General features: G+C 40.3%; 1 protein-coding gene across 6 annotated transcripts in view; it reads right to left on the reverse strand.

Moving 5' to 3' along the window:
• Window positions 1-18,245, reverse strand: part of MAP7 (microtubule associated protein 7) — a 171,532-nt gene that overhangs the window by 25,769 nt on the left and 127,518 nt on the right. For 4 of the 6 annotated variants that reach the window (XM_043888117.1, XM_043888116.1, XM_043888114.1 and 1 more), the window contains exons 4-7: window positions 11,078-11,241; window positions 9,683-9,800; window positions 5,855-5,965; window positions 413-526 (exon numbers count right to left, since the gene is read on the reverse strand). In XM_043888117.1, coding sequence (XP_043744052.1) covers window positions 413-526; window positions 5,855-5,965; window positions 9,683-9,800; window positions 11,078-11,241 — 507 coding nt within the window. The remainder of the gene's footprint in view (window positions 1-412; window positions 527-5,854; window positions 5,966-9,682; window positions 9,801-11,077; window positions 11,242-18,245) is intronic. The other 2 variants (XM_043888120.1, XM_043888118.1) reach the window with 1 other exon arrangement.

Genomic DNA, 18,245 nt, shown 5'->3' on the forward strand with positions numbered 1-18,245 from the left:
TGCTTTGATATTATCCCCAAGTCCACAAAATAGTATTCAATCTTAAATTATTTCTACCTTTGATCATCTGCTCAGATGCGAAGGCAGAAAGGAAGGGAAAGGGATAGGATTTTCTAGTAACAGTTAGGAACTGACAGAAGCCTCTGGAGCCACCAGATCACAGGGAGGGACATCCTTTGTCTGCCTGGCATCTGGTGTCCAGATAAGATGCTAAGATGGAAGCGCAGAGGAACAACGCCAGGGGCATGAAACCAACGCCAGCACACATATTTCCCCCGCCATCCCACCAGGAGGAGGAGAAGCACGCAATGGGAAGAACTGAGATGTGATCAGATGCAAATGGGGCGGCTCAGAGAGGGCTTCGAAAGGAGGGCTTTACCTCACTGAGGAAGGTGCACCTGGACAGTTTTACCTGCGTCTCCAGACAAGGCAGCTGCGCTTTTACTCCTGGCCAGGAACGCGTGTGTGGGCGTCAGCAGTCTGTTAACCACGCTGCTCTCCCACGGGCTGAGCTGCAGGCGGCGAGCTAAACGTCACCACATAAGCGAGATGTTAGAAGCGTTCTTCCAGGGGCGAGGCGGGTGCAGGGCATGACCCTTTTCACTTCCCAGGCCTCGGAGAGAAACCTCGACAGAGATCAGGCTGTCCGGGGAGGAAGGTGGTGCAGAGCTGGGGCAGGAGGGACTCTGCTCAGAGGAGCGGCTATTCCATACGGTTGGCTCCCTTCAAGGTGTTAAGTCTGTGGCAGGCTCTATATTAGGTTTGTGGACATGGCTTTTGCTAACCACCTGCCTATGGAGTCAACAGGTAACAAAACAGAAGAACCATTTCAAGCGGGTTTGGCGTGTTTCTCTGAGTCCGTTGAACCAAGCTGCCCTCATTGGGATGGGCAGTGGGACTAAGGCATACACCTCAGCCAAAGGGCATCCTAAGTATCCTGCATGTCAAGTTCAACACAGGCTTGGGCAGCTTAATGCGAGACTGGAAATACGTAAGTAAAGATAGAAAGGGTCTCCATTAGATTTTGCTACATCTCCATGAACTGCTACGTGGGTAACTGGGAGGGGCGGAATTAGATATCATAAAATGAAAGAGGACTCCTGTAAAGTTCTGCATAGAACTGTTGTCTTCTCCATTCAGAAAGCAGGTTCTTTCAGGTCCCTGGTTTGGCAAGAACATAAAACTTTTGATGGAGGATAAGGATAAAGCTGAACATAAAATTAAGGTAGAAAAGTCAAAATTCAGTATAACCATAATGTTGGAAATTACTAGTGGGTGTATGAAGAATCCAGAAAATAAATTTAAAATGATACAATGCAGTACAGTCCCAAATTGTACTGGGGCTTCACAAGACTACTGTTAGGAAATGCAAGCTAATTACAAATAAATTACTTTGCTTATGCTATTAGCTTCCAGTAATGGTCTATGAAAATACAGAAGCTACTTTCCAAAGATATCAGGAAAGAAGCTTGCAAAATCCTACAAATATCACTAAAATAAAGTGATCATATAGACTTGACCCTTAAACAACACAACTTCAACTGCACAGGTTCACTTATATGTGGATTCTCCCCCCTAAGTATACTGTTGGCCCTTGGTATCCATGGATGCAGAACCTGCAGATGCAGAGGACTCACTATGGAGCTCAAGCCCTTGAGGATCTTGGTGTCTGCAGCAATTCCTGGAACTAACCTCCCGTGGATACCAAGGGAGGACTGTATACTTTAGAACATACTCCCAAATCACTTATAAAAACCTTTAAAACTAAACCTGACAAGGCCACTCCGTTCTGCACCACAAACAGCAGGTGCAAGTCCTCTGGCCTCTGGAGCAACTATTCTTATAATAATTTTTTATATATGTTATATTTTAAAGAAATGACTTCTAACTTTCAGAAAATTAATTTTAGTTAATAGAAGCCATCCAGTGTTACAGGTTGTTAAAGAAAATATCTGCTATTTCAAAGGGAGGTACCAACCTCCAATAAGTACCTTAATTACCTGACTTTAAAAGAGTAGCCATTTTGATCAGGCACTGGTGTATTTAAGAATTAGTGAATAGTTTATTAGATTTTCTTGGTTTTGGGGGGAGAGTCTTCATGGTGAAATTAAACCTTATCTGTTGATATGAAGACATACATAAAAAACATCTGTTATAAAAACTATTATAATACAGTTGGTAGAATGCACAATAGGATAAGTGCCATTATAAGCTATAGTATGGCAGTGTGTGTGTGTGTGTGTGTGTGTGTGTGTGTGTGTGTATCAGAAGAACATAATCTAACCTAAAATTAGAATACATTCAGAGAATTAAATCAGTGGGGAAAGTAATTAGGATTAAATTAAAATTCAACAGAATTGTAATTTCAGTAGATGATAAAGGAAAGAAGAGGTGAATCCTTCCTTTTCTTAGATAAACTCTGTAGAATAAATGACTCAAAACTGCAGAGTTGGTCTATCATTGAAAAGACATGTCTGGTTTTTCTCCTCGACTAAGAAGTTTAATTGCTCTATTTCTGTTTTGTCTTTAAGATACCAACCAAAGAATCTGCTTCAAATGAAGATCATTAAACACCCTCTTTGACTTGGGTTTAAAGCAAATCCAAAGAGATTTGTTTTAATAACTTTGAAACTCTGAATGAAAGATGTTGCTAGGAGAAATGTTTCCAGTTCTACCATATTCTTAACTATGCCCTGAGCAAGAGAGAAATAGATCTCTTCCACCATAAGATAAATTTTTAGTAAAGGTTAGTACAGGAGAGTTACTTTTAAAATTTTTTCAACCTAGAAGGGCCTGATCTTGAGATAAGCAGCTGAAGGAAAAGGTATTAATTCTCATGAAACAACTATAGTATTGATCCTCCTTAAGCAGTTAAAATGAGATATTGACAATTCCCTTAATAGACAATCTGGTCCAAGGAGGCAACTAAACATTACAGATATCTGTGCTGCCCTGTTCCTCCACAAGCAGGAAATCACTATTTAGTTCCTAATGATGGGTGCCACGTAGAAATCAGGTACATATTGTTACATCCTGAAATGTTCCATGATACCTTCCTTTTTTTTTTCATATGATGGCATAGTTTGAACTAAAACAGTAACAACAACAAAAAACCCATTCGCAGGCCAAACGACATGCGGGCAGAATTCAGCTTTAGGTCCACGTCCTCTCATCTAGATTCTGGGGGGAAAAAAATGTATGGACTAATTTTCAGCTAAGAGTAGCCAATTTCCTTCTTATTTTTTTCAAATGCTCTGTCTTCCTTGAGGGGGAGAGGAAACTGGTGAAGAAGGAAGCTTAATAATAAACACTTTTAATGCAAAAATTCCCAGTGGCAATATTGTCTCTGTTGCAGCAATTACAGAAATCTTTAGTAATCAGGGGTTTCCTTACCTAGGGTCATTTTATCAGTCTATGTGACTCTATATCCAGGTGTGATCATCAAAACATTTAAAAACTGATGGGGCAAGGCACAGCGCTAGTAGGTAACACCCTTTAACCCCTTTAGCTCCAGAGGGCCTGGGGAAGCACAGCTTGAGGAAGGGGATATTTACCAACTGGTATGGAAATATTCCAGCATTTTGAATAACCAGCAGAGCATTTCAGTTTAACATCACCTTTAAGGCCTGTGCTGTAGGGCTGAGAAAGCTTAAACAATCTAGTAATGGTGTACACTCTCTAAAGACTAGACTGTAAAAGCCTCTAATAATTTGATAAGAATGCTTTCTACTTTGATAATAAAGCATAATTGAATTTAACAAATAGATGGCAGAAAGGAAATTATACTAACTAAATTACTTAGATCTCTCAAATTAGAGAAGTTCAAATGCAGAAGATTCTCATTAAAAGACAGAGCCTTCTCACTGTGCTACTGAGCGTTCTGCCTAACTTAAAAAAAATTGCTTCCTGAACGAAATGGGAGCCTCTGGATGAACCAGATTTTTCTTCCAGGCTGACCTCACCAGTTAAACCAGAACTGGATCACAGTTCTTTTGGTAAGGGGGCAGAGAAGTGGAACCCCCAAATTTAGTGCTGTCCTCCTTGTCCTTTTAGTCTAGCTTGGCATCAGGTTTTACAGACCTGTACCATGATTCAAGGGGCAATTTCCTGGCTCCAGCTATTCACTGCTTGAACTTTCCCTGACCCTTAACCTCACCCAAGGCAGAGCGGATGGAGTCAGGATTAATCTAAGGAAGGATGTCCATGAAGGAGAGAATGGCAGATGCAGCACAGCGTCCTCATGCGCTGGGAGCTGGCGATCTCCGCTGTAACCCCTCTTCTCCGTGATTAACCTGCCGGTTATGAAGTCAGGCTCTTCATTTCTCAGGGGCTCTGCCATCCAGTCGAGCCATCCAAATTTTCCCCAGTTCTACCATCCGATTACTTCAGACTATCCAATCAGATGCCGTCAGGTGTCAGATACCAGCTGACACAGTACGGTCACTTCATAGAAGTGTGGATAGGATACTGGTCAGTTTATCCCCACTCCCAACATTGCCCCAGTTTCAGCTACGGGATCAATAAGCAAGGTTTAACTGAAAATTACTGTGAAATCCCGATTATGGTTTGTCTTAGATCCATGTTCACAAAAATATAAAATTCAAGTGCTAAGTGGCCAATTCCAAAGAAAAGAGGAATAGACAACTGCTAAGAACAGTATGCTATATTTCACACTAAGGGAATTGGCTTGAAAATAAAGGCTACTTATGAAAGGAGCTTCAATTAATAATACTTTTCCCTAACATATAAAAGGCCCATCTAATATCAATGATTTAGGCACACTAGGTTAAAAAAAGATTTAGGTTAAAAGGCAAAAATTGGAAGTTGTTCAAACATTTACTGCTTTAAGAGATTAATTCTAACATCAACACATTATATTATACATTACAATGACACCATAACTTTTATACAATACAAAATATACATATACACATGCACACATATAGAACATGCACACATTACAATCTTTTTTAAAGACTATAAACACTTCAAAACCAGTTTCTTAATAAAGCACTCAAAATAACCACAATTTGTTACTTTCAAAGAGTATGTGTTTTTATATTGCACAATAATTCTTTGGTTTTTCAAATTTAAAATTGTTTTAGTTACGTAAAACAAGTAGCTTATCTTAAAAGCTTGATTTTTCATTCTATGATATATAAATATGTAGAATGAAACTTTAATTTTATAAGTAACTCAGCATTCATGTACTGTAAATCCATGGGATGAATAAAACTCAAAATTCAAATAAAATGTTAACTGGAGGACTATGAATATTAAAATTTTTAGGAGGCTTACATGATGATATTCTTAAAGTTGGGCCATATCCCTTTAAATGAATGGACACCAAAAAAACCAATCACACACACAAGAAATGCAGTTAGAAAGGTTTGGTTAAAGGAGAAATAAGTTAGCAAAATGAAATCTGCCAACATGAATCATTTAAAAAGATTTTTTAGAACGTTAATGCCTGGAATTCCCCAAGTACAGATGGAATGTCAAAGACAATCTGATTGAAATGAAATAAATGTTCATAACAGATTATTAGCATGTTGGTGGATAAGTGGGTGATTTCTGGAGCTGTAAACTCCTGTACTAAAAACTTGAGGGAAGCACCGCTTTTCATCACTGCTAAATGCAATCATTCAGCCAAGTTCTAAAATGAGAAATGTTCTTGTCGCAAGGAAAATGCTGCTCAGACGTTTATTGCTTTTTTACTCTGAAGTTTTTTTCTTCCTATTTAAGAAACGTAGGGAAAGCAACTTCAGATGCTTATTCTTAGCTGTAAACATCCAAAAAATAAAAGCATTAAGGAAATAACAGAACACTTTTTTTGTTTTCCTTTTGACTGTACCTCTATCTGGAGAATTTAGTAAAGTTGCAGATGAAGAGGAGAGCCGCTTGCTAATGACGGGATCAACATGTTTCGAAAGATTCATGGTGGAAACTGACCGCCTGTCTGGATCTAAAACAAATGGAGATAATGCTAATTGACAGCCAGCATGCAGGATTGCAATTTCCTAGTTCACTGATGGGAGGAAAAACTAGGACTGGATGCTTTTAGCTCTATGACTAGATCTTTACTACAGCACAGTTTTCTAAGTGGACATTTTAAGGTAACTTAAAGGCTAGAAATAATACTCATTTTTCTTATAGGAAAATAAAAATATAGAATAAAAATATTAAAGAACTATTCAGTTCACCAGTTTGTCAGCCAGGGAAGTTCAAGCATATGGTTACAACACAACAAACGGAGAAGACCAAAGGAAAACCAGTGGAGGGCAACAAAAATGATGGAGGCAGCCCATGAAGCAAGAGCGGGTCTACAGAAGGGAGTGCCTTCATAATTTCCCAAAGGAGAAACAATGGGGCAGTAATAGTGCTGGTGAGATAGAATGCAAACACTAGAATAAAAAACACCAGGGTCTGTGCATCTGCTGATACTTTTGCTTATAAAGTCATTTTACAAAGGGCACTATAGAAAAACAGATTAATCAGAAACAAAAAAAGCAACACTGCAGGTGTGGAAAGGATGGCCCCTAGAGCATTTCTTTTTTTAAAATCCACTAAGGACCACCTCTGTGTGCCTTGATCACAGAGATGAGGGTGGTTTACAGATACATTATGAATCAGCTCACAAACTTACCTAACAAAACTGGCAGCCATGCAAAGACAATCAGAATTAAGTTTATTAATAACATTTTTATTGCTATTGGATAATTTTAGAGTAATTCTTCAAGTTCAAGTTAGAAGAGAAATAATATCTGTATAAAAGGGAAAAATCAACTCTGATGGTTTGCTCTCTGAACAGTGGAACCAAGCTGTAACTACACTCACTAGTGTACGTCATGTTCCCTGAATACAACTACATATAATGAAAGTCTAAAACACCTCATTATTTTATTTATTTAGGATGCAGGGAGTTGTTCTGACCTATATTAGCCAAAGTTCAAGGACTCTTGATGTATTTTGTTTTATTTTCTATGGTTAGCTTCTTCTAAAACGGAACACAAACCAAAATATTCCTTATGGGAGAGGCCTTCAAACCCTGTTCCCACCTGTCTAAACTAACCCTGGGAGTAAATATGTTAAACTTTCTCCCACAGAATAACCACTTCTGGCCATTTACAGTGTACAGGGGATAAGTAAGTCTTCCACCAACATCAGATATTCCTATCTTCTACAGGGACTCATCTTTACAGTTGAAGCAATTAAAATTTTTTCTAATTTATTGAAGTATCATTGATTTATATGAAGTGATTTAATCATCAAAAGAAAAAAACCAAACGTCATTTCTGTGACTCAAATTCACACTTAATGGATGGGCTCTTAGGGGAATCCTAACAAAGAAAAGACTTGGGGTAAAATGTCTAAAGAAACAATGACAAAATGTGAGGTTTAAGGACACAAAGAAGGATAAGGAAAGTTATTTCCAGGACATTTCATAGCAATACATTTTCTGATATTGTTTTATATGTTCAACTTCAGTTGGGAGGAAATTGTGTCTACATGCAGGCCTATCACACATAATTAAATTTATGGAGATAAAATATGTATTTATTATATTACTTAACAAATAAGAATCTTTAATCTTTTTTTTCCCTCTCTGAACAAAACACAAATTCACAAAAGGATTTATGAAGAACTGGATTAAAAAGTATTGTCTTTACAAAGCAGGGCTAGCTGATGTGGGAACAGTCAGAAAACACACTGATTTGATCTAGATTAAAGTTAATTTCCAGGATTTGTTTGTTGTGTCTACCACAAGTTAGCACTGTTGTAAAGTAAGGAGTAGGCAAAATGAGCAAGACTTGGTTACTGTTCTTGAGATCTTGGCAAATTATTCTGACCATTGAGAATTTTGGTAAATTCTCATTATTTTCAAACTTCTCTGTTCTATTATAGGAGGAATTTTCTCTAATTCACAGCCCTAATAAAAAATGATTTATCCAAAAGCTCACAAATACAACTCTGAGTGGCAATAACAGAGGCCATATATTGAACTCTAAGCATGGAAACAAGAAGTAAAGCTAAGTAACTTGATATCCCCTCAAAAATGTTGGAGGGAATTCCCTGGGAGCCCAGTGATTAGGGCTCCCAGCCTCCACTGCAGGGGGAACTAAGATCCTGCATGTCACACACTGCAGCTAAAAAAAAAAAAACAAAAAACTTGAAAGTTTGCACAGGTCTACCTGTTTAACATGCACATGTAAAACATGAAGGCAAACGAAAGAAAAATAAGTAATGTTATAAAAGCACATACCATGATGGCTTTTTTGGTATGGAACAAATATGCAAAATTATACCTAGAATGAAATATCACATGTAAATGATCCTTATGACCGCAGATTTGATGTGCCCCACTGCAAATACAACTGGGTCATGAAGAGCCGAGGGGGAAAAAACATGCTTTCAAATTTGGTTCACTGCATAGGAAAGAAAGTTGTGGCAATATGCTTTTAGACTTTGTAAATGATGAGGCTATAGAAGATACACTGAATGTCAGCAATGAAAGGGAATAGAGAAAACAAACAAAAATCCATAGTTATTTATGTGAAAACAAAGTTGACAATAGCTGTATTGATGGAGGCAGGGTGAAATGAAGCCAAACTGGATGCACTTTGACCTCAGGTGATTTATCAGTGAAAAAACACTTTCTTTAAGGTTTTATCCAAAATGGTCATTTAAAGAAAAAGTAAGCAGATCACAGGGAATTACTTTATTTCAGTACCTTTAAGTCACCCGAGTTATATTGTCAACACTTGCCAGACACTGTGCCATGTCCAGATCTAGGTCTATGCAGTGGGATATCAAGCATGCATTATGACTACGGTGGCAATGGTTCAGCTACTGATGAACTGGCCCTCGTCTGGGGTGCTAGCTACAGGTCAGGCAATCAGCGAATCACAAGGAGGTCTGTACCAGGTTTAGTACCACCAAAAGCTGTGAAGTGGTGGTCCAGGCCTGCTAAATCGAGAAAGGTGAATGATGATTCAACAAAACCACCTGGGGACAGAATGTAAGACAATGATTTTCCAAAGTAAATTAAAAAAAAAAAAAAGCTTTTAGACTCACACATATGAAACTGACACTCTACATAAAATTCAAGGTGCATTGAATTTACAGTACAAAAATAAAGCCTTTCACTAAGTCCAAATTTCAGTAGGATTTTAAGTCAATTTAAGAACAAGGAAGTGCTTGGACATTCACTGCTATTTCTAGCTTCAGAAATCTGCACTTCTTCTTATAGAGCCTTTGTGTTGCATATACTTTAGGATCAGAATACATAAGCTCATAGGATTGATCCTGATCGGCAACGGGTGCTAGGATTCTCGCAGAGAAAAAGGCAAAACTGGTTAACCCATTCCAGAATCTTGAAACCCCTAGGCAAATAAATTACCAAAATAATGTAGAACTGAAAATAGTTGCTGGGAAAAATTGTACAGATTTCTGTTTCTTTAAAGAACTTTGTAACAAATGAGAAAAGCAGCCTGTGTGGAGGGAGGGAACCTTATCTTCTTACCTCCATCACCCTCTTATCCTCAAACAGTAGAAGCATCATTTCATTGTAGCTTAATTGTTTATGCAGGTTTTTTTTTTACAAACACAGAATAAAAAAGTAACTGTGACTTTAACTGTGATTAAAAAAATAGTAATTTTGGAAAGCGGCTTCTCCATTTACCTGTGCTGTGGATGTTCGGGCTCCCGTGGAGAGCACCTCCCCATGACCACCGGTTTTGTCTCTGTTTTGGCTTCTGGCTCCTCTCCATTGTACGTCGCACGACGGCTTCATGACGCTCCTTTAAATGGAACAGGAGTTGATGACTAGATTCTACCTGCTTGTTGGAGGATTCTTCAACTTAAGGCAGAGGGAAGGGAGAGGTACTACTTTAAATTTCAACCTTAATAGTCCTAATACTCAGAAGATTCCTAACCTCTACACTTTAAGGTGAAAGTAGTTCTATCAACATGGGGGTGGGTGGGTGGTTACTGAAATTATTAGGTTCCAGCTGACAAAGCCCTTGGCATACAATGGGTACTTAAAAAAAGGACTATTACTGTTACTACTGACTTCCCAGGCGCTAGCCGTAAAGAACCTGCCTACCAATGCAGGAGTCGTGAGACGCAGGTTCCATCCCTAGGTTGGGAAGATCTGCTGGAGGAGGGCATGGCAACCCACTCCATATTCTTGCCTGGAGAATCCCATAGACAGTGGAGCCTGGTGGGCTACAGTCTATAGGGTCACAAAGAGTCAGACACGACTGAAGCATCTTAGCACACTCCTGGGAGTGTAATGCTTTTCCATCAACTAACATAAGCCCGTAGCGCAGGTCTTAGTTTAAGCAGATGTAACACATGTGGTACTGTATTTAAAAACAGAATCTAGAATCTGAGGATACGGGTAATCCCGACCCCGCAATTTAATGGACTGTATGACTTTGTGTAACTTAGCTATTCTGCGTCTAAATCTTTATTTCCACAGAAAGTGGTAACACTCAAAGGTTCAGTAAGAGTTAAATGAGATAATCGATGTGAAAACATTTGTAAATGGTAAAGCCCCACAGAAGCCCAGTTGCTGGGATTAACACTTCAGCATGCATGAATTAAACATAAACAAGTTACAGGTCCAGACCAGAGAAATGAGCTTTTAAAGGTCCTGTGGAAACAATGACAATCACATCATTCTCAACCTGATTTCCACACCACAACCTCCCTAGAAACTATGCAAGTGAAAATTGCTCAGTCGTGTCTGACTCTTTGTGACCCCATGGACTGGAGCCTGCCAGGCTCCTCTGTCCAGGGAATTTTCCAGGCCAGAATACTGGAGTGGGTAGCCGTTCCCTTCTCCAGCAGATCTTCCTGACCCAGGGATCGAACCCACGTCTCCTGCATTGCAGGTGGATTCTTTACTGTCTGAGCTACCAGGAAAGCCCCTAGAAACTATGACTGCTGGCAAATCTGCTGCCACAGACATTCGAGCTGTGCATCCCGGCACCTCAGCAGGAAGCTTCCCAGTTAAGGCGCTGTGTTTCTGAGACAGACGCGCCGCCCACGTGTCCCCAAGGCAGCATCTGACCTTGTCCTCCTCCAGCCTCTGCCGCCGCTTCTCCTCCACGGCAGCCCGCCTCCGCTCCTCCTTCAGCCTCTGCTCTTCGAGCTTCTTCTTCCGCTCCTCCAGGTGCTTCTCGTAGTGCTGCCTGGCCCGCTCTTCTCTCTCTAACCAGACGATTTCTCTTGCAGCTTCAGGAGGAAAAACAAGGGAAACCAGACTCAGGCAGGTTTAAAACCTTAACAGTTGGGCATGCAGAAGTGGCCCACATTTAACAAACATGGATGGGGTCTTTGGTTTTTATTAACCAACCATGGCCTGTGCTTTCCTCAAATTTTCAGAAAAAAAAATACGACTGTTGATTTTGAGCATAATTTAATATGCAAACAATGAGGCGGAAGAAGATGCACTTAATTCTGTTCTTTGGGAAATGGAACAGCCCTCCAGTTTGGTACATTATTACTGCAGAAGAAGGCATGCGTCGCATACTCTAGCCTCAAAGCTGAGAGCGATATGATACTCTCAAACCCAGCAGCACCATCTGTCTCTCTCTCATTAAAATATGTGATATCCTTCAGATTGAAAGCCTGTGGCTTCCTCTCAACACAGCATTGGTTCTGCAAATGTTAAAAGGATTTGGGAGAGTGGTTATGTGTATATGTAAAACTGACTGACTTTACTATACAGCAGAAACGAAAACAACATTGTATATCAACTATATTCCAATCCCAGGTGGCACTATCAGTAAAAAAAAAAAAAAAAAACAACCCACCTGCCAATGCAGGAAACATAAGAGACGTGGATTTAGTCCCTGGGTCGGGAAGATCCCAGGGAGGATGGCATGATAACCCCCTCTAGTATTCTTGCCTGGAGAATTCCATGGACAGAGGAGCCTGGCGGGCTACTGTCCACACGACTGAAGTGACTTAGCATACACACCAATAAAAATTAATTAAAAAAAAGATTTGGGAGAAAATTCCAAAGATTGATACTTGATGAAAGATACACCTCAGGGGGCATATTGCACTGGGTCAGCCAAAGGACATGAGGGATCAAACGAGCAGCCGACCTTGTCTCTGAATTGCTCCTAATCTATTTAGGCAACACATTATCATCACGGAGTAAAAATAAACAGCTCAAAAAATATTGTTTAATGGATGGACCTAGGGAGTGTCATACTGAGTGAAGTGAGTTAGACAGAGGAGGAGAAGTATCATATAACATCCCTTCGATGTGGAATCTAAAAAGAAATGATACGAATGAGCTTACAAAACAAAGACTCACAGACTTAGAAAACGAACTTATTGTTGCCAGGAGGAAGGGAGAGTTGGGGAGTTTGGGAAGGTCTTGTACACATTGCTATATTCAAAATGGATAACCAACAAGGACCTATTGTATAGCACGTGGAACTCTTCTCAATGTTATGTGCCAGCCTGGATGGAAGAGGGGTTTGGGGCAGAATAGATACATGTGTATATATGGCTGAGTCCCTTTGCTGTTCCCCTGAAACTACCACAACGTTGTTAACTGGCTAGGCTATACCTCAATGCAAAATAAAAAGTTTACCATTTGAAAAAAAAATAAAATCTATATGACCTTAAAAAAATATTATTTAATGATGGAATGCTTCCTCTCTTTACATATACACGTACTTTCCTCATTTCCGGGCACAAAACTTTTTTTTTTTTTTAATATGATGCTTCCTTCAGCCATGATAGCTAAACACATTTTTATTTTTTATTTATTTTTCATTAATTTTTATTAGTTGGAGGCTAACTACTTTACAATACTGTAGTGGTTTTTGCCATACATTGACATGAATCAGCCATGGATTTACATGTGTTCCCCATCCTGAACCCCCTCCCACCTCCCTCCCCATCCCATCCCTCTGGGTCTTCCCAGTGCACCAGCCCCGAGCACTTGTCTCACGAATCCAACCTGGACTGGCGATCTGTTTCACCCTTGATAATATACATGTTTCGACACTGTTCTCTCAGATCATCCCACCCTCGCCTTCTCCCATAGAGTCCAAAAGTCTGTTCTATACATCTGTGTCTCTTTTTCTGTCTTGCATATAGGGTTATCATTACCATCTTTCTAAATTCCATATATATGTGTTAGTATACTGTATTGGTGTTTATCTTTCTGGCTTACTTCACTCTGTATAATGGGCTCGTTTCATCCATCTCATTAGAACTGATTCAAATGAATTCTTTTTAACGGCTGAGTAATATTCCATGGTGTATATGTACCATAGCTTCCTTATCCATTCGTCTGCTGATGGGCATCTAGGTTGCTTCCATGTCCTGGCTATTCTAAACAGTGCTGTGATGAACATTGGGATACATGTGTCTCTCTCAGTTCTGGTTTCCTCGGTGTGTATGCCTAGGAGTGGGATTGCTGGGTCATATGGCAGTTCTAATTCCAGTTTTTTAAGGAATCTCCACACTGTTCTCCATAGTGGCTGTACTAGCTTGCATTCCCACCAATAAACACATTTTTAATGTGAGTTATTAATGCTGTAGGCAAAAGTATCCAAACAAAGTATAGAAACTACATGGTATATAAATTAAACTGTTACTTTTTAAGAGAAAAACAATGAAATTCAGAACATTTAGCTTCCTCTAGATATTTAATATGAGAGATTCTGTATTCCTGCTACCATTAAATCTTTCCAGAGCTATTCACTTCAGGAGACAAAACCACTGAAAGGGATGTGAACTGACTTGACTTTCATGGGAGGAAAAAGGTGAGGACAAACCCAAGGTGAGCTTGTTCTCTGACATCACTCAGGGTTGTGATGGGTTTCCCCAGCAGCTCTGCTGTTAACACATGGTGAGACCTGGACAATTTCATTTGGATTTCAGTTTTCTCTGGCTTGAAACATGAAGAAATTGATCTTTAAGGTTCCTTCCTTCCAATGTTCAAATCTCATGGTTTTAAAGAGATTCTCAGGCTCAAGATAAAAATTTACTCTGAGCAAAAGCACGTAGTATGAGGGAATTGCTACCCACTCCAGTATTGCCTGGAGAATTCCATGGACAGAGGAACCTGGCAGAATACAGTTCATAGGGTTGCAAAGAGTCAAACACGACTGAGCACACACACTCAATAAATATTTACTGAATGATTGAATAAATAAAAAAATACTCTGAAAACATATGTTAAAAGTAACATGGACAGCATTATTCACAATAACCAAGTCATGGAAGCTATGTAAGTGTCTGTATCAATAGATGAATGGATAAAGAAGATGTAGCAAACACGGGCCATGGGATATCACTCAGCCATAAAAAATAATGAAATCTTGTTATTGTGACAACACAGATGAACCTAGAGAATACTATGCTAAGTGAAACAAGTCCTACCTAAACCTGGCCCCTCATTCTCCCTAGAGACCTTTTGCCTTATTGCACCTCTCAAACAAACCATACCTCCCCCATCTCTTTGCTCCCAAGGTTGTGGTTGTTGGGAAAGTTGCTATCCTTGTTTCAATCCAGTCATCCTATAAGGCAGTTTAGTTCAGGTGCTCAGTCGTGTCTGACTCTTTGCAACCCCATGAATAGCAGCACGCCAGGCCTCCCTGTCCATCACCAACTCCCAGAGTCCACCCAAACCCATGTCCATTGAGTCGGTCATGCCATCCAACCATCTCATCCTCTGTTGTCCCCTTCTCCTCCTGCCCTCAATCTTTCCCAGCAACAGGGTCTTTTCAAATGAGTCAGCTCTCCACATCAGGTGGCAGAAGTATTGGAGTTTCAGCTTCAACATCAGTCCTTCCAATGAATACCCAGGACTGAATTTCCTTTAGGATGGACTGGTTGGATCTCCTTGCAGTCCAAGCAACTCTCAAGAGTCTTCTTCAACACCACAGTTCAAAAGCATCAATTTTTTGGCGCTCAGCTTTCTTTATAGTCCAACTCTCACATCCTTACATGACCACTGGAAAAACCATAGCCTTGACTAGATAGACCTTTGTTTGCAAAGTAATGTCTCTGCTTTTTAATGTGCTGTCTAGGTTGGTCATAACTTTCCTTCCAAGGAGTAAGCGTCTCTTAATTTCATGGCTTCAGTCACCATCTGCAGTGATTCTGGAGCCCAGAAAAATAAAGTCTGACACTGTTTCCCCATCTATTTCCCATGAAGTGATGGGACCAGATGCCATGATCTTAGTTTTCTGAATGTTGAGCTTTAAGCCAACTTTTTCACTCTCCTCTTTCACTTTCATCAAGAGGCTCTTTAGTTCTTCTTCACTTTCTGCCATAAGGGTGGTGTCATCTGCATATCTGAGGTTAGTGATATTTCCCCTGCAATCTTGATTCCAGCTTGTGCTTCCTCCAGCCCAGAGTTTCTCATGATGTACTCTGCATATAAGTTAAATAAGCAGGGTGACAATATACAGCCTTGACGTACTCCTTTCCCCAATTTGGAACCAGTCTGTTTTTCCATGTCCAGTTCTAACTGTTGCTTCCTGACCTGCATACAGGTTTCTCAAGAAGCAGGTCAGGTGGTCTGGTATTCCCATCTTTTTAAGAATTTTCCACAGTTTATTGTGATCCACACAGTCAAAGGCTTTGGCATAGTCAATAAAGCAGAAATAGATGTTTTTCTGGAACTCTCTTGCTTTTTTGATGATCCAGCGGATGTTGGCAATTTGATCTCTGGTTCTAAAAGCCTTTTCTAAAACCAGCTTGAACATCTGGAAGTTCACGGTTCACATGTTGCTGAAGCCTGTAGTCTCATAAATGCAGATTGCTGGGTTATAATCCTCAATTATTTTTACTGCTCCCAGGATGAGGCCTAGTAATCTGCATTTTAAACAAACCTCCTAGGTTATTTTGGTCCCAAGTGATCCATGATGGCATAAATGGAGGACCACTGCTCTTAACTTCTCCAGAAATTTCATCTCTTCAGGGCTCAATGCAGGTCTTATGACATCTACCACAAACTTAAGCATTTCTTATATTCTGATTTCCGTGTAGCAAGTGACTATTACCCTCCCCTTTTCCCCCACTCACTACAGTATTTTTCAGGGCTTCCTCAGTGGCTCAGCTAGTAAAGAACCTGCCTACCAATGCAGGAGATGAAAGAGACACAGGTTCAATCCCTGGGTCTGGAAGACCCCCTGGAAAAGGAAATGGCAACCCACTCCAGTATTCTTGCCTGGAAAATTCCATGGACAGAGGAACCTGGTGAGTTACAGTCCATGGGGTCACAAAGAGTCAGACTGAGTGCACATATACATATAGTGTTTTTCACAACTTGTATATAAGCAAGGGCCTTAATAATTACTTCCTGATTCATTGAGAACAATTGTACTTCTTGACTTATTTACCCTTGACTGTGTGGTCTTAGACAAATTATTTAACTTCCTTACTCCTCACTTCTGTCAAGGTAAATTGTGGCTAAATACGGGACCTTCTCATAGTGTTTACTGTGAGGATTAAAAAAAGCATTACACCTAACACAGAATAGTTCTCGGCACTTGGTAAGCATTCAATAAATATTAGCCATTACTGTCAAATTTGTCACCATAATTTCAATTCAGAAAATTCAAGGTAGTTCTTAAGCTTGTGCTATCAATCAAAACAGAGCTAGATATTATGACAATAACAATTAGTTTTATCCCAAATAATCTTCTAAATGAACAGCATTTCTTCATCAAACTCTTAACTTCCCCTTCTATTTTCTACCAGGAAGTGGAGATCCTATTGCAGTGCCTTCTTAAATAATTGTCATCTTTACACAGTCATACAGAAAACAGGCAAATAATGGTGAAATAGCAAACAATGGTTTCATATTATTGCAGAGAATGGTGGTGAGCACCAGGATTATGACCAAGTACAGATCCTGTGACCCTTTAAACAGAAGGATAATGCATAAAAGATTTCAATATTTTAATAAGAATTGAAAGTTAACTTACCCTAAGAGGTTGAGTTACCTAAAATATTCCCTGTGGATGATATATAATAACAAAGTTTTGTATTTTCTCATTAAGAAATAAGACTTCTGAGCATAAGAAAAAGAAATCAACACTTGCTATGGACTGAATTGTGTCTCCTCTCCCAGCAATTTGTACACTGAATCCCTACTGCCCAAAGTGACTGCATCTGGAGCTAGGGCCTTCAGGAGATGATCATGATTATGTGAGATCATAAGGGTAGGGACCTAATCCAATAGGATTCAGTTCAGTTGCTCAGTCGTGTCCGACTCTTTGCGACCCCATGGACTGCCGCACGCCAGGCCTCCCTTCCCATCACCAACTCCCGGAGTTTACTCAAACTCATGTCCATCCAGTCGGTGATGCCATCCAACCATCTCATCCTCTGTCGTCCCCTTCTCCTCCCGCCTTCAATCTTTCCCAGCATCAGGGTCTTTTCAAATGGTTACTCCCTTATAGAAAAGAGATACCAGGGAGCTCTCTCTCCCTCTCTTTCCATGCTCAGAAGAAAGACCAGGTAAGAACAAAGCAAGTCATCCATGTCAGGAAGAGCCTCTCATCAGGAACAGAAGCCTACCAGAGCCTTGATCTTAAACTTTCCAGCCTCCAGAATTGCTAAGAGAAAAAAATTTGTTGTTTAAGCCATGCATTCGACAGTAGTCTGCCATGGCGGTATGAAGAGACTGTATAACAACTCATTCAGTATTTAAATCATTAACCATCACTAATTTCACAGAGCTCTATGAAAGAATAACATGTCCAAAAAGGACCTGTGATGAATATCATTAACCTTTGCTCTTGTGACGTGAGCATTTTCTCCTGGACTCTGAGATCGTAATATAAAAATGAAACGAAAACCCACTGTGGCCCCTGGACGTGAACAGTCCAGTCCCATCCCTGGGCTGCTGCCACCAAGACACTGTAACATTAGGTTAGTGCCCCACGAAGGGGAAGCCCACCGTCAGCCTGGGCTCTATTTAGAAACTGGACTCTTGTACCAAGCGGCAGTGACTCCCGTACTGAAAGGAGTTTGAAGCAAAAGGGTACTGGATGGAGAAGCAGCTCTGGCTTCACAGGAACCGAGTCCATCCCCTCCTGCCACTCCCCTGTTGCAGAGGGACTTCTGTGGTCCTGTCTCCTCCGACCTTCTTCCTGCCAGAGCTGCCAGAGGAGCCCACGGTAACATACAAAGTGTTCAGCGCAGTGCCGGTACCCAGTAGGGACTGTGTACCTGTAAGCCCCACACCTCCACTC

Source organism: Cervus elaphus, chromosome 26 (genome assembly GCF_910594005.1).
Source record: "Cervus elaphus chromosome 26, mCerEla1.1, whole genome shotgun sequence".
In the NCBI taxonomy this organism is placed as follows: domain Eukaryota; kingdom Metazoa; phylum Chordata; class Mammalia; order Artiodactyla; family Cervidae; genus Cervus; species Cervus elaphus.